At 44.3% G+C, this 16,009-nt stretch overlaps 1 protein-coding gene across 9 annotated transcripts in view; it reads left to right on the forward strand.

Annotated features, from left to right (window-relative positions):
- Nucleotides 1-7,205: 7,205 nt before the first annotated feature.
- LOC133353377 (otoferlin-like) overlaps nt 7,206-16,009 on the forward strand; it is a 163,259-nt gene continuing 154,455 nt past the window's right edge. For 6 of the 9 annotated variants that reach the window (XM_061569572.1, XM_061569571.1, XM_061569576.1 and 3 more), the window contains exon 1: nt 7,206-7,688. In XM_061569572.1, coding sequence (XP_061425556.1) covers nt 7,610-7,688 — 79 coding nt within the window. In that variant the 5' untranslated portion in view covers nt 7,206-7,609. The remainder of the gene's footprint in view (nt 7,689-16,009) is intronic. The other 3 variants (XM_061569574.1, XM_061569580.1, XM_061569573.1) reach the window with 2 other exon arrangements.

The following is a 16,009-nucleotide window of genomic DNA, read 5'->3' on the forward strand; positions in this document are numbered from 1 at the left end:
CATCATGTTTGCAGTGTGGTGCATTTTCTCCGAGTTCTTTCAACTCCTTTTCAATGGCAGGCTAAAAAAAAGCATGGCACGCCAATGCACGTCAATCTAACGCGTTGTTGTTTTCCGCTCAAAAGTGGAGCCGGTAAATAAGTACGACTCACGGTTTTTCACAATTTTGAGTGGTTCAGGTCTTATGTAAGGGTGAGCTCCAAAAGTGGTGTATTTACCGACAGCTTTTCTGTGAGAAAGGGGCAGGAAACAAATAACATCTATCCCACAACTCCGTCTGTCACCTGATAACGCTAGTTGTAATTACAGGCGAAACGTCGTACTCGAATTGTAAATGTTGTGGGTTTTCTCTCCAACAAACCGGTGCGTTGTACTAGTAATGAATTGGCACGTTTTGTTGACGTGACAACCCTTACTAGTTGGCTGTGTCGGGTGGTGGCGGGTTTAACTACACATTTACAGTATATTTACGCGATCTAACCCAAAAGAAAATATGTGTTATGGATAGTCACCACTATTATTAGTTTCTTCACTATGGGGAGTATTCACTAGGTGGCAGACATTAGCCGGTTGTTGTAACACAAAATCATTCAGCAACCCCGCTCCTCTTTTCTCCACAATTAGACTCGCTCCACGGACAGATTGAACAATCAACTGTGTCATTTCCTGGCCACCTTGCAACATTAGCCTACAGCGTCTGTTACTCGCAAGCTGTTTGCCATCAAAACGAGAGCCCCCGTTTAGCTTTCGAGGTCTGATGAGAACAGGAGAATCCTGAGTGATTCGGTGATAGTTTAGTTTTAAACTGTCAGGAGTCAAATCAGCCCGTCCTCTTGGGCAGTGGATAAAATAACTACTGATTTGTGGAAAGCGATGAGTGGTTGTACAAAGGAATGACTTCCCCCCGACCAGAGAAATGTGAAATATCCACCACTGACTTAGAACAATTCGCAGGAAATTAGTTCTGTGCCACACTTGTTAGGGAAACTGATATAAATATGACAAAAAATTATAATATGAAGCGGAGAGTTTCGCCACAGCCCAGCTTACAATGTCTACCCAGCGTCTCTATCCAAATTCAGGCCACATAGTCTCGTTCTCAATACACTTAAACAAGTGTGTGGTCTACACTATGGGGACCTCATTTGCCAGTAAAAATATGATAATTGGTTCTTTACCCTTCTATCTGGCAACAAAACTGCATGCAAAAAGGTGTCAGTTTTGTTGCCAGATAGAAGGGTAAAGAACCAATTATCAAGTGTGTGGTCTTCTTCAATAGATCAGCCAGAATGAGGGTTGCAAATAAATGATTAACAATGGGAGCCGGGCAATTCCAAGTGATTTCGGGGCTCAATCGAGTGTCGAGGCAGGGATTATCTCACGTTTACAGCCCTGAGCCAGTGGTGGAAATTCCGAAATTGTATCGCGAAGGGCGAACAAACATTAATTCTAGATTTGAAGCTTTCGTGACTGCAAGGATTCATATACTCTTAGTTTTTTCGGTAAAGTCACGTAGGTAAAAAATTGAATAAAAATTAATAAAAAATAAAATAATAATAAATCACGACGTTTCGGAGGCAACACAAGTCTCTGTCATCAGGTGGGACCGTCACAGCCAGATTTGCTGTATCACACTTGATATAGCACACTTGATACAGCAAATCTGGCTGTGACGGTCCCACCTGATGACGGAGACTTGTGTTGCCTCCGAAACGTCGTGCTTTATTTTTATTTTTATTCATTTTAATTTCATTTTTCACCTACGTGACTTTACCGAAAAAACTAAGAGTGCGAGCAACCATTGTTGACTTCCCTCAGATGGATGATGAGCAAAGTGAACCCCCGAACTAGGATTCGAACTCACGACCTTCTGATTGCGCTCCGCTCGCTCTACTGCTTATCCTTCGGGTGACGTCATCAGTTCTCCTGCTGTGTTTGTCTCACCTGGTGACGGTTGCTTGTGTTGCGATCGAAACGTCGTGATCTATTAAGTTTCTATCTACCGTGACTTTACCGAACGAACCAAAGAGTAGGGGACGTTGACTTCAATTATTTTTTATTCCTGTAATTATTTATCTGGGGAGATGAGTGTCCCCCTCCCCCCCCCCCCCCTTGATGGATTGAGAGAGAAGACGTTTAATATTTTTGAAGTAGAAGACAAAAGAACATCATTTGTAGTTGTTTTCTTTATTATATTTATTATAAAATGGAGGAACCAAAAGTGTCTGTGACAATAGGTGTAGTGGGGAGTAGTGGTGGAGCGGTTAGCGCTACGCTGCGCTACGAACCCGGCGACCCGAGTTCGATTCCCGCTCACGGCCACCACCAGTGACGATTATCTGAACCGGTCCTGGAAGTCTCCTAGGTCGACTCAGCCTCAAATGAGTACCTGATGCGGTGTGTAAACATCGCCACTGGGGAGACAAAGGCGGCCGCGTGTGGTGTTGGCCACCCACCCCCTCGTGTGACGTGCCGGCCTTCATAGGAGCTCGCGAACAGTCTATTATACCTATACTGGGGGATCTTTGTCTTTGCATGTGACAACACGAAACAAGTTAAGAGAAAGTATTTTATTTCATAACCAAACGAAAATACTGTTGCTCGTACACGAGGTTGTTACACAGCGTGCAGGTGAGGGCATCGTTGCCTCATAGCTATGAACACTGGAGCCTGGGTTCGTGTTCCATTATTCCATGAGTCATATGATGCTCAGTGGGCTCGGCACACTCCCTGCATCACCTTCTACCCCGCACCTCCGATAAGCATGGGGTTTGGCTACGTACGGTGCGAAATAAGTTCAACGTACATCCATATCCTAGCACAGCCACGAGTCGGGAATTGAACATTAAACACACTTTATTTTACATTGAGGTGAGATTGCGTTTAGTTATAATCGTTGATCTTCGTCAAATGTACACCACGTGATTTAATAGGACCACAGCCAAGACGTTGGGACTAAGTGGGTGACGTTGTAGCATGTGCACCTTGCACCCATGTGGAACCTTTGACGATCGGTTCCAGAGTTGGCCCAGCTCTTAAGCAGGCGGCACGGGTCATGAAGGGGGCCACGGGGGATTTTAATCACAAGTCCCCATTGATCATTCCAGTCCAACAGGGCTGCGTTGGGCTCATCCGGGTGGAAGACATGAGCCAGTACCGTTCCACCTGGATGTGGGAAAAATAAAGAAATGTCGTGCCCCCTCTCTCTCTCTCAGTCAGCAGAGTTTGTGCTGACCCACTGGGGGCCCACACAGACATTCTTTTTAAGGGGCCCCCTTCTTTAGTGAGATGGCTCCGAGTGAGATGACAGCAGTGATACAGACACGAGATGGAGGTGTCGCTAGAGGAGAGCATTTTGGACACATTTTAAAGATGAAGTGACATTTGAGAAGAGAATCAGAGACGAGAGAGCGATGTCGTGAAATGAGGGATTTGGACAAGAGATACGGATGGAGTGAGATGAGAGAATTGAGACACAGATGAGGCAACTATGTAGAAAATTTTGAGATGTAGACAATAGACACATTGTGGCCTTGGATGAAAGAGAGATATGGATAAGAAAAAGATGAGAGAGATTCTTGTTATGGCCATGAGCTTCTTTTGTTGACATTTGGATTTTGAGCTGATATTGGGTTCATCCACATTTTTGTTTCATTAATTAGATGCTGCTTGAGCTGCCTAGTGTCCTGAATATTGGCTTAGTTTTGCTTGTGCCTAGTGCCACCACTGTCTCTGAGTCTGTTCCTGACTTTATGTACCAGAAATGATTGCACAGGGATACTTAGGAGTGCAGCAAAGCACTTACATGAAGCACGTTATTTTTTATTGTGTCGAGTCACGTTTTCGCAACATCCCACTGTGGGGGAATTAGAACTGTTAACATGAACACGCATTTCTTTTAATTGCATCGTGATGACATGAGCACGCAAGGTTCTGGACTTGATTGCCTATAAAATAGACAATTTAACGGGGACATTCCTGTATATGTGCGTTGCACATGCCCGTTCATGTGGTGACATTTTACCATGAACACAAGTGCATTTTATAGGCTCTGTAGCACACTGCCACAGTGTTAGTTCAACATACATTGAGCAGCTTTCCTCCTCTTTCCTCCTGATTACGACCGCTTGTGTTGTGATCGAAACATATTTTTTTGTTTTTTTGTTATTTTATTTTTACTTATCTACGTGACTTTACCGAAAGACCCAAAGAATAGTTAAACCAACTTCAAATCTAGATTACTTAAACATACTGTCAAATATTTGTAGTGCATCTTGGTCTAAATTCCCCCTATCTCATCTACGATTCAGTGACGAGCTACCCTGGCATTGTGTTTGCCTCATCGCCACTTCCCATTCACAAACACTGCACATTTGGCCATCAATACTAAGTGGTGCAGTGTCTCGTCGAATCACTTGGGATCACCAAATAGCTTCTACATATAGGCAACGTAGACCCGTGCTCCGTTGTGAGTTCCGCAAACTCACGTTTGCTTCCTGGCTACTGTGGATTTGTATCTGGCCCTGTACCCCGTCCTCCCCTCGGTTGATTCAGCCTACAATTACGATCTGGTACAGCAGGCAATATGAGCAATTGGTAGACCAATCACGCCCTAAAGTGCAGCACTAGACTCGGTACGGGGTTCAACTAAAAGCACTGGCTCCAACAGTCTGCAGGGGTAAATGGGGATTTCTTTTTACATGCATGTGTCTAGAAATGTACTCAGCACTCTGGCGAACTCTTGTATGCATAATGAATGAGGCTGTAATGCAGCTCATTAAGGCACTTTCTATACTACAGATGCATATGATTACAGATGTTCAGTGCATGTGTCTCTGTAACATGCAACACGCAGATTTGATTTATTTTCACCCCATTCATAAATGATGATGATGATGTTGGACAACCCTTTGTCAATCCGCTGCTGGATGAAGACCTTTTCCACTCGGTGAATGGGTTAAAAGGATTATTAATCAGCACTGAGAACTGGATATTATCTTCAGCATTATACAGTACATATTTACGTAGATACAGTGGCCATCAATTTACTATATTCACGTGGATGTAGATAGCAATCTTCAAATGACGGCATAATCAGCCATGGTCTATTCACTGCTCGATTACGGCCTCCACATGTCATAGCCATTCGCCTGCAATATCACAATCCGTCGTCTCATGAGCCATCGCCACTCAACCTCCACAGAGGTCACCCCCCCCCGCCCCCCCAGGCGCGTTTCCTCGTTTGCCTAACTATTGTCCCTTTTAGCAATGTGAGGCTACCCAAGCCCAGGAGGATGTCTCCACGAATATGTCTGTCGCCTGATGAAGCTAATTGTAATTACTGGCGAAACGTCGTACTCAGATTGTAAATGTCGTGGCTTTGCTCTCCCAACACAACCGGTGTGCTGCACTAGTGACGAATTGACCACGTTCTGTTTACGTGACAAAACCTTTACTAGTTGGCTGTGTCGGGTGGTGGCGGGTTTAACGAGACGTTTATTTATTTATTACGCGATCTAACCCAAAAAACCTCCATCATGGGTCTACCCAAGCCCATTTGCTTTTCTTAATTGTATCTCTCGTATCAATTATTTGGAACTGATTTTTTTTTGGAGGGGCTAGAATCTCAGTCTAATTCCAAACTTGCACCTATTTAAGCTTATGTGAACACTTTTTAGGGTTTTTAATTCATGTTTCTGATCCAAATGGCATGGCAGATAATATGCTCTGATTAAAAGTAGTTCTTGCTATAGAAAAAAAACCCCTGTGGATTCCTACAATTCCACCCCAGACGATTTTTGCACGAATTAAAATTCTAGTCGGTGGGCAATTCCTACGTTAAAACATACACGAGTGGCCATTTAACCGGCTGTATTAGGGTCCATACCAGCCGGCCGGTATCAGCTAGAATCACCATAGAAACAAATCACAAAAGCATCAGCCGTACATTGCAATAGCGATTCCACAAGGCTGACCAGGCCTGCATGGACACCCCTCCCCACCCCTTCTTACCTGAATGTCACATCTTGATTTCCCCAGTCTGACCGCCCCACAATTTCACAATTCTGCTCCCTCCAGGAATCAAATATGACATTTTAAGATTGGAATCACAATCCCAGGCGAGAAGTCATGAATACTGCCCAGCTGGAATCTTTATGTTGCTTTTCATTATCAAATTTAATTGGACAGAAGTACTCCATCCTGCCCTATACATATGTAGTGAGTAACTTCAGAGACACTAATAGTAGGATTCATACACGTTCATTATACACTTTCCACAATATAGCGGATAACTATATATGGGTCAGGACAGCCGGCACGCTGCCTGACCCAACACCGACGAGGAGGTGAAAACGGGAACGAAGACTTGTGAAGACGACAGGTTCCATTCCCAAAAAGCAGCAGCCCTGCCCCAGCGTCGGGGCCTCCCTTTTATCCTCCCCAGCGTGGACCTCGACCACGCCCGCTTTTGGAACCTACCAGAAGGTTCTGGGCTCTGCCCCACGTGTCCCCTCTGTCACCTTTACCCTTCACCCGTGCCTAACACGTGCCCTACTGGCAGACCGGCCGCTGTATCCTCAAATGCCTTCACTGCTGGCTCCAGTGGCACACTTCACCTGCCCTGCTGGTGGACCGGGCTATTACATCCGTGATCCCGCTCTCTACCAGTAACCAGCGCTACACGCCGTAGTGACCCATTCTATGTCACTACACATACATTGCCTCTCTAACAGTCATCCCATTTAATTCCATTATTTGGTGCGATTTGTCTCAGAATGAACCACTCTCAAAGGGGGGGTTATGTCGTGTTCAATAAGGGCATCAATCAATCATATGTTTACGAACGTGTGCTATATTAATGCTCCGTACACTGGTGCATTTGTCGTGTCAATCATTCGCGGACCGCATTCGGGGAAACAGTCAATTGAGGGATGCTCATGCCAGCAAGGCAACGGGGGGGAGGTGGGAGGGGTTGCTTCATTCACGCTGTATTTATTGTCCGGTGTTTGCAGTCTGGTTTGTCCCACACTGCGGTACTGAGCTGCCTGACTGGTTACACCTGTATGGGCTGGGCTTGTGTCTCCTCCACCCACATCCCACACACACACAGTCCCCCCACCCCACACACACGCGCACGCTAAGGGGAGCGTGCACTCAGCCATAAAAGCACACACACACACACCACCATTTCCATGTGTGCCGCTCACACATTCCAGCAGCAGCAGTTCACCGTAACAGTCATCCAGCTAAGCAGCATCGCCGTCAAATAAACGCTTCGCGCGGGCAATTGATTATTCATTTGTTTTACCACCCCCAAAAAATAATAATAATAACATCACGGTGTTATTATTTTTTTTTTTATAGCGGCCAGGCGTCGTGCACGCAAAAAGGGTTCTCGTTCGTACTCCGTGTGGCTCCGTGTGGAGTGTCACTGGCAAAAAAAAAATCATCGCTCGGTGCAATGAGAATGCCCGCAGTCAGCTGAGCGCCGGTCAGCCTCTCTGCGTGTGCGGAGAGCTTGGGGTGGGGGGGTGGCAGCTTGCGCTGTGTGGTTCGCTTCAAGTCTCGAGTGCACGCGGCCGTCAAAGGCTGAAGACGGTGGTACGCGATGGCTCTCGTGGTTCATCTGAAGCGGGTGGAGAAGCTTCGGGGCAAAGCGGACCGGATTGCCCGGGTGACGTTTCGAGGTACGCGCACGCTGTGTGGGAGATCGCAATACTCTCTCTCTCAACCCACACAGACTACGACCAACATATGTGTGTGTGTTGTTAATGCGTTTATCAGTGTCATGTTAATTGGACATGATAATATCATCATAGTGATTTACTTTAATATTTCATGTAATTAAGTTTCATATAATTAAGTTTGCGGTTTATGTCTTTCCTCTATACTGTAAAAAATATATATTTCTTGTATTTTTGCTGTTACAAACTGCATATTCCACCTTCGTTCTCGCAGCTTCCTCTTGGAGGGGTGTCTCAATGACCACTCGGTGGCTTGATCTGTTTGGGTGCATCAACACCCATGCCGCTTCGTCCACAGCTGATAGACGCGACCTTCATCAAAAGCTGTTAGCGAGCACACGAAGGGGGGTGGGTGGGCCAGCACCCACGCCCGACCGCCTTTGTCTCCCAAGTGGCGATGTTTACACACCTCACCGGGTACCTCAATTAAGGCTAAGTCGACCTAGGGGAGGCTCGTGACAGGTTCAGATAATCGCCACTGGTGCTGGCCGTGAACGGGAATCGAACTCAGGAACGCCGGTTTCGCAGCGCAGCGCGCTGACCGCTACACTACAGCTCGCCACGCTCACCACGACATCGCAACCCTGAGTTACATACAACACACGGTTGTTGCGGCTTTGAAGAGAGCGCTCCGTGCGTTGTCCATTTGTTCTTTGGAATAATTTCCCCAGCTTCCTGTCCATTGACATTATTACAGGTCAGGGTGCATCCACTAAATGAGCCTCTGCATTGAACCAGCAGATCAGTTTTAATATCTGTCCCTGTGTCTTATTTGTTCCGAAGAGCGTGTATGTGCATCGTGTGCAGTCTAGATACGCACGCGTGCGTGCGTATTATGCGCGTACGGGTAATGTTTATATTGTTTTATTTTATTTAAAGCAAAAAAAAATGCATTAGCTTCGCTTCTTTGTAGAAACAAATAGCAGACGTACGTAGGCGAATCGTACCACCTTTTAAACGGCATCATTCACCTCTCTCATTGTATATTGTATATTATAGAATGATACTGATACGGAACATTGAATACGATAGTATGAGTCTATTGGTGTAAAACACTTCAATCGAAACCTAATTAATCCTTTGTGCATAAAATTGAATAAAAACATGCTATACATGCATTTAACCGTAATTGAATGAGCTTGTACGAGGCTACTTTCTGCTTTGACAAATCTGCGAATGAATGTTGTATCTTCGTTTGAAGGCGACACTGCGAGCGTTGGCTCCAGATGGGTATTTAAAAAAAAATGTTTGCAGTGCGCAGTTATTGCTTCCTGCAAATCGCGTGGGTTTCTTTTTCAATTGCTTTCATAAAGAGCCGTTTTAGAGAACAGACGTAATTGTGGTCTGCGTTGGAGGAAGTTCTCATGGAGAAAATGGACTTTTGACTGAATTGTGTCTTGTACAGTGCTGCGGCCATTCGCATCTCAAACCGGGCTGTTCTTGTGGTAGTAAAACATGTTTTCGGTGTCTTGTTTCACAAAAGCTGCGTCACGGAGAAGCGATAAAGAGGCTGAGATTTGAAATGTGTTTTTTTGTTATCAATTCAGAGAAAACCGCGCCCACAAAACAGCCCTTCGATGTTGTTACTTTGACCCTTCAGGGATAGTTCATCAGCTGAATTGATTTATTATGCTACAGTGCAGCCTGCAGTGTGAAACATCTTTGCCCTTTACGTAAGCTTAGTAGCAATACGCAATCGAGGTAAAACAAATATTACGATGTACTTACTCAATCGAGGTGGGAATAATTGGAAGGTTCTAATTTCAATGCAAAGTCGCCGTCAGACCATCATCCTCGTACGGGCAAAAATGAACACCGTTTTTTTGGGGGGCGTGAAAGTTTTTGCCCTCGAGAAAGAATTAGCTCCAGCCAAAGGAATGTGCAATTGTCACCACTCGCTCAGGGCCGCCAATTGAGACTGGCACCTCGCAACACCCGATTGAGACACCCTCTAAAACCCGCAGAACTCCCGTCTCTCGGACACGTTCATATTCCTTTCGCAATTCCCTAACTCGCAAAGATTGTTTGACGGAGCTAAAAGGATGGCATGGGAAGAATTTTGCGGTGGCGCCGCCCTTATATGCCAACGGGCATGCCTCTCGTTTGTGTGTGTGGTGTGTGTGTGTGGTGTTTGTGTGGTGTGTGTGGTGTGTGTGGTGTGTGTGGTGTGTGTGGTGTGTGTGGTGTGTGTGGTGTGTGTGGTGTGTGTGGTGTGTGTGGTGTGTGTGGTGTGTGTGTGTGGTGTGTGTGGTGTGTGTGTGGTGTGTGTGTGTGTGTGTGCGCTGTGCACGCCGATAAAAGTGTCCGAACAGAACTGGAACACTTGCAGCACTGCACCGCTTTTGCAACGTCTCAACGAGTCTCAACGTTGCAGCAGCAGCAGCAGACAAGCGCGTGCACACACACACACGACGTGTTCACGGTTTCTGGGTCATGGTAACGCGCCCAATAGTGTGACACGGTGCTGTTGGAGGTGGGAGTTAGCGGATCGCATCGAGATACATCGTGGACCTCGAGGGCACCCACTTGCGTCGCAATGATGTGGCCTGTATGAGGATGTACGGTTTCAGCAAGTAGGTTGCTCACGATTATGTAGGTTTTGAAGTGTTATCTGCCGATCGGGCTGCTGCTATACGGTGTATAATGGTCAGAAGGCTGGAATTTCAATCCAAAGGTCACCGGTTCACTTTGACCTCCTGGCGTGGCAGTTAAAACAATAGAGCAATTTTCTTAAACTACCCCCCCCCCGCCACGGGCATCTGTCCATCCAGCGGTGTAAATGTGTTCACCGCAGACATTCGAGCGGCAGGTTGCGTGTGGGTAATCCCACGTCTTCCAAGATGTTAGAGCGTCCTAGAAGAGTGGGTAGCCCTTAAGCCAACAGTGGCATGAACAAGCAATTGCAGGGGCTGCACCTTTGACATGTTTGCTATTATCTTCCGTTACACGTACGTTTTCTCCATACACACTTTATCTCACGTATTAGCACCTGATAAAGCAAGTGTTCAAACGTCCCCAAGCAGGACTCTCCTGAAAAGTGTCACGAGACTCGGTGAGAGTTTTCCTCGGTAAACGTGAATGTGGAATAACAATTGGAACCTCTAACATGCCGCTCAATATTCACGCACTCTCTCGAAAAGAGAGAGAGAGAAAACAACTCGGAGGCGCGAGGAGCCACAAACGAGCAGGAAAGGCAGCCGGACGGCGATCCGGCGCCAAGAATTTCCCAAGCTCTGCGGTCCCCTATATGTTAAGATGTTTTCGGCCAATTTGAGGGCGTTTACACGAGAAGCTAACCGGAGCATCCAGAGAAAGCCTACGCGCGTGAGAGGAAAACGCTCAATCTCACACGGACTGTTGTTACCATCTTCTGGAAAGTCTGTTTATATCACATCCCCGCCATCCACGGCAAGGGAGTTTCACAAGATTTGTGTGATCCAAAAGCCCTCGCCTCCACGGTGTGCTGGATCACAGGCCCACGCCACATTCGTTGTGTTAAAAATGCACGCAAAATATCCACACATCTGCACATGGACAAGAATGTACAGTGTATGCAAATTTACATTGTGAGCTTCTGCACATTTTTTTTTACTTTGCCAACCAGTGTGAAAGCAGCCTTCGTTTAATGTTTGCCCCCAACCATGTCAGCTTCCTCTTATTGCAATGCTTAGCCATCACAAGGTGCACATTTTTATATATATAACAAAACAGTTTAACACCGTACAAATTTGCTGAGCCTCAGAGGCATCGTGAAATCGCATCAACTTTTCTTGAGCGGCAGAAACTGACAGCACCCGGTCAAGCAGGAGCCTCTCCTTAGCGTGATTATTTTACAGCACTATCACTCGGGGCCGGTCCAAAGGAGGGCTTTTGTCTCTCCCAAGAGTCTGAACATTAATGTTGCAGTAAATGTAAACACCCAACGTTGTCTCAAGGAACGGTGAATTGGCATCCACACGATATTTCGACGGCCTTATTGTTTGTCCTCATGAGACCACAGTTACAATCCCACCCCCCCAACCATTACACCTAATTACCAGCTGTAACGTTACACTATCATCATCAGCCGTAGTCAGTCCACTGCTGGATGAAGGCCTCCCCAAACCACCGTCAACTTTCGCGTTGCACATCATGTTTAGTTTTAACCGTTTGATTTCGATTTAAAGCTTTCGTGACTGCAGGAATTCATCTTCTTGGTTCTTTCGGTAAAGTCACGTAGAATGGAAATAATAAAATAATAAACATAAAACGTAATATTTTATTACGTAAAATCTTTCTTATTTTATTATTTCCATAAAACATATTTTATTATGTTTTATTTTTATTATTTTATTATTTCCATTCTACGTGACTTTACCGAAAGAACCAAGAAGATTTAACCGTTTGGTTTACTCGGTAAGCCAAAACATTTATTTAGGCGAATTCAAAAGCTCCCCTTTTGGCACGTTGCTATATCACTTTTAATGACGTACCAGGTTCCGCTGAAGGCATGCACGTATTATGTTGAACTTCTTTCGTATCTTTTCGATTTAAAGCTTTCGTGACTGCAGGGATTCATCTTCTTGGTTCTTTCGGTAAAGTTACGTAGAATGGAAATAATAAAATAATAAAAATAAAACATAATAAAATCATTCTCACGACGTTTCGGCCACAACGCAAGCAGCCGTCCTCAGGTGAAGAACAGGTCTGTCGAGAAGACAGAGTCTGAATCAGACCTGTTCTTCACCTGAGGACGGCTGCTTGCGTTGTGGCCGAAACGTCGTGATAATTATTTTATGATGTTTTATTTTTATTATTTAATTATTTCCATTCTACGTGACTTTACCGAAAGAACCAAGAAGATTTTTTTCGCATCGTACGTAGCCAGCCGTGCAAGGTGAACCAAGATAAGAATTCTGAAATGAAGGAAGTGGATAAAAAGTTGGTTGGAGCAATAGAGAAAAGCTGAACTTGATAATGTGAACGAAACGCAAAGCAATGTAATCGATGCATATTACCTGCTCGAACGCGGATCGGAAACATGGACACTGACAAATCGGATGGAATTCTGCTGAGAGACATAAAAACTAAGACATGGAATAGAGAACACATGCATGTCAAGTCCATAACTTTGGCTGTTCAGAGGAGTAGGTGGGCTTTGGTAGGACACATCGCTGAAAGGGATGATGGATGGTAAAGGAATCTGATTATTGAACTTATTTCCCATTCATAGTCTTGAATCGGTGATGAAAATTCCACATTTTTATAATGGTGGTGAGTTTATGCATGGTAAGACCTCTGTTGACTTCCTACAAAGTGGCTATTGATTAGAAAAGGAAGAAATGTGAATTGATGCCCATTCAGGTTTTGAACTTTCAAACGTTAACGTTTTAGATTATGCACTATAAAACCAATGCACCACAATTGATGAATGTGTAAGTGACTTAAATACGTCATGTGGATAATTATATACATACATTGACTACCGTTTTGCACGGCATGTATATAGCCGCCGGTTTTAACCACTGCCCTTTTTCCATGATGTGCAAACTAAGTATGAATGCATACACACACCGTTACATGTATGATATTATTACAATTATAAAAGTGGTTACAATTTACCGCCTAAGCATATTTTCTTCAAAACTTTAGCTTAACTGGTGGGGCTGGACCTTTGACATGGATATCCAATGCTTAATCATTTAAATTGGTGGAGTGTTCCTCTTTTTTGTCCCATTAAAGGTTGTAGATTCCCTGTTGCACCCCTACAGCTCGGCAGGAGATCTCCGCTAACGCGAGTGACTCACTGCTCGTCCGGCGGTTCGGGAAAATAATTTAAAAACGGGGCTCGCAATGCCCGGGGTTGGACTATTAGCTGCGTAATTTATGGCAGAGGAGCGCTGAATGTGTGGGTGCAATTCTTGTCTCGAACCCAGTCCTTGAGGACCTCATCAAACCGTACACAAGTGGGGAGTACAGCTGCTGAATCTACAGCTCCATCGCAGGGTTCCGTGCAATGCTGTGGAAGCATCGCTCGGGAACAATGACCAATAAAATAAAATTATTTATAAAAGTAATAATCGAAATAAAATAAAATAAAAATTTTATATTTTATTTTAAATAATAAAAATCTATTATTACTTTTATTAATTTATTTTATTTTATTTTTTACCTACGTGACTTTACCGAAAAAAAACCTAAGAGTATGAATCCTTGCAGTCACGAAAGCTTCAAATCTGACCAACGCACGCACTCCGGATTGGGAGAAGGCAGTTGCTTTGCCAGTGACGAAGTCACCTGCGATATTTTGTGTAAATAGTCGTTGAACGCCGACTTTCGGTGTCCCTTTCATTCCCGCAAAACAGTGACTGGCAATAACACAGGAGAAACCCTGACACTCGGTCAGCGATGTAGCGGCGAAAGACCTTGGAGGGAAACTGGAACTGATGTTGTGCACGTGATTGAAATATTGCATTTAAGTTGAGTATACGACCTGGACACGACCGGAGATGATGTTTATACGTTTGTTTGTTTGATACACACAATGGACAGGAAGGACAATATGAATGGGCCCGCATAATTCGCATGCATGATGTACGTTGACTCAAGAATGCAGAAGTTTGATCACCACATCTACGCCTCTTTATAAGGAACAAAACAGGTGGACTTCTCCACAAATCTGGCTGTCGCCTGATGAAGCTAGTTGTAATTACTGGCGAAACGTCGTACTCAGATTGCAAATGTGGTGGCTTGGCTCTCCAACACACCGGTGTGCTGTACTAGTGACGAATTGGCATGTTCTGTTTACGTGACAACGCTTACTAGTTGTCTGTGTCGGGTGGTGGCGGGTTTAACGACACATTTATATATTTACACGATCTAACCGAAAAAACCCTCTCTATTATGGATGTTTGATGCACTGATTGAGGGCAACCACCACAACTTATTCATGCACGCCTGGAAGACTGTGTGGCTGATGGTATGTGTAAGAAAAAAATATATATTATATTTGGAGGGATAGATATGTAAAGGTGGCATTGTCTGATTGTTGATGTTGTGTTACGAGCTAGATGTAGATTCTAGCACGGTGCACTTGTGTGAAATAATCCTCGTGAAGCGCCTTGTTTTGCGAGAACTGGGGTATGCCTATGCAATGGAATGTACATGGCCCTTGTCGAGTTGAGATCACTCGCGTTCCTGAATTATTCAGGGGATGAGTTTTTTTTATCTTGACTGGGATATTGTTTGAGGCCTGCTTTGTGCTCTTTGGCCAAGAACTACGGAGTATATGAGTACATTACATTTCGATTTAAAGCTTTCGTGACTGCAGGGATTGATCTTCTTGGTTCTTTCGGTAAAGTCACGTAGAATGGAAATAATAAAATAATAAAATAAAACATAATAAGATCATTCTCACCACGTTTCGGCCACAACGTAAGCAGCCGTCCTTGCTTGCGTTGTGGCCGAAACGTCGTGAGAATTATCTTATTATGTTTTGTTTTATTATTTTATTATTTCCATTCTACGTGACTTTACCGAAAGAACCAAGAAGATGAGTACATTACACTTTAGATTAAAAACCCATTGATTTAGAAGTTGCTGTTTGTGTTTATTCATAATCAACGATTTTTGGGTTTAGATCGCGTTTATTTATAAATGTGTCGTAACCCTCCACCACCCGACACGGCCAATCAGTAAAAATGTGTCACGTTGACAAAGACAAATAGTTCACTGCTTTAGCCCACCGGTGTGTTGAAGCAACAACATTTACAATTTGAGTACGACGTTTCGCTGGTAATTGCAATCAGCATCATCGGGCAATTCGCCAGAATGGTGAGGCTCTCCTGTGTCTCCCGTTCTTATATAGAGCAGCAGCAGGGTGACGTCATCATTAACTCATTAACTCATCAGGTGCAAAGATTCAAGGGGGGAGTGATTGTAATTATATACTAGATTAGTAATCAGGCTATTGTTACGATGCGAGTTGTAGATTAGTAATCATTTGGAATGTGTTTTATTGTGATTATGCTACATTAGTAATCAGTTAGTGGTTGTTTCCCTTATAAGTAATTGTAATGTATCTTATTTAATAATACGCTTCCAGGCCGCACTAAGCCTATAGCTGTCTGAGCGATTAAAGTTATTTCTGTTTCTCTCAATTTCAATCGATTCTCTAATTAGTCTTTGCCAGCGTATTATTAAATAAGATACATTACAATTACTTATAAGGGAAACAACCACTAACTGATTACTAATGTAGCATAATCACAATAAAACACATTCCA

This window comes from Lethenteron reissneri, chromosome 43 (genome assembly GCF_015708825.2).
Source record: "Lethenteron reissneri isolate LAM-NWPU_2019-01 chromosome 43, ASM1570882v1, whole genome shotgun sequence".
Taxonomy (NCBI): Eukaryota; Metazoa; Chordata; class Hyperoartia; order Petromyzontiformes; family Petromyzontidae; genus Lethenteron; species Lethenteron reissneri.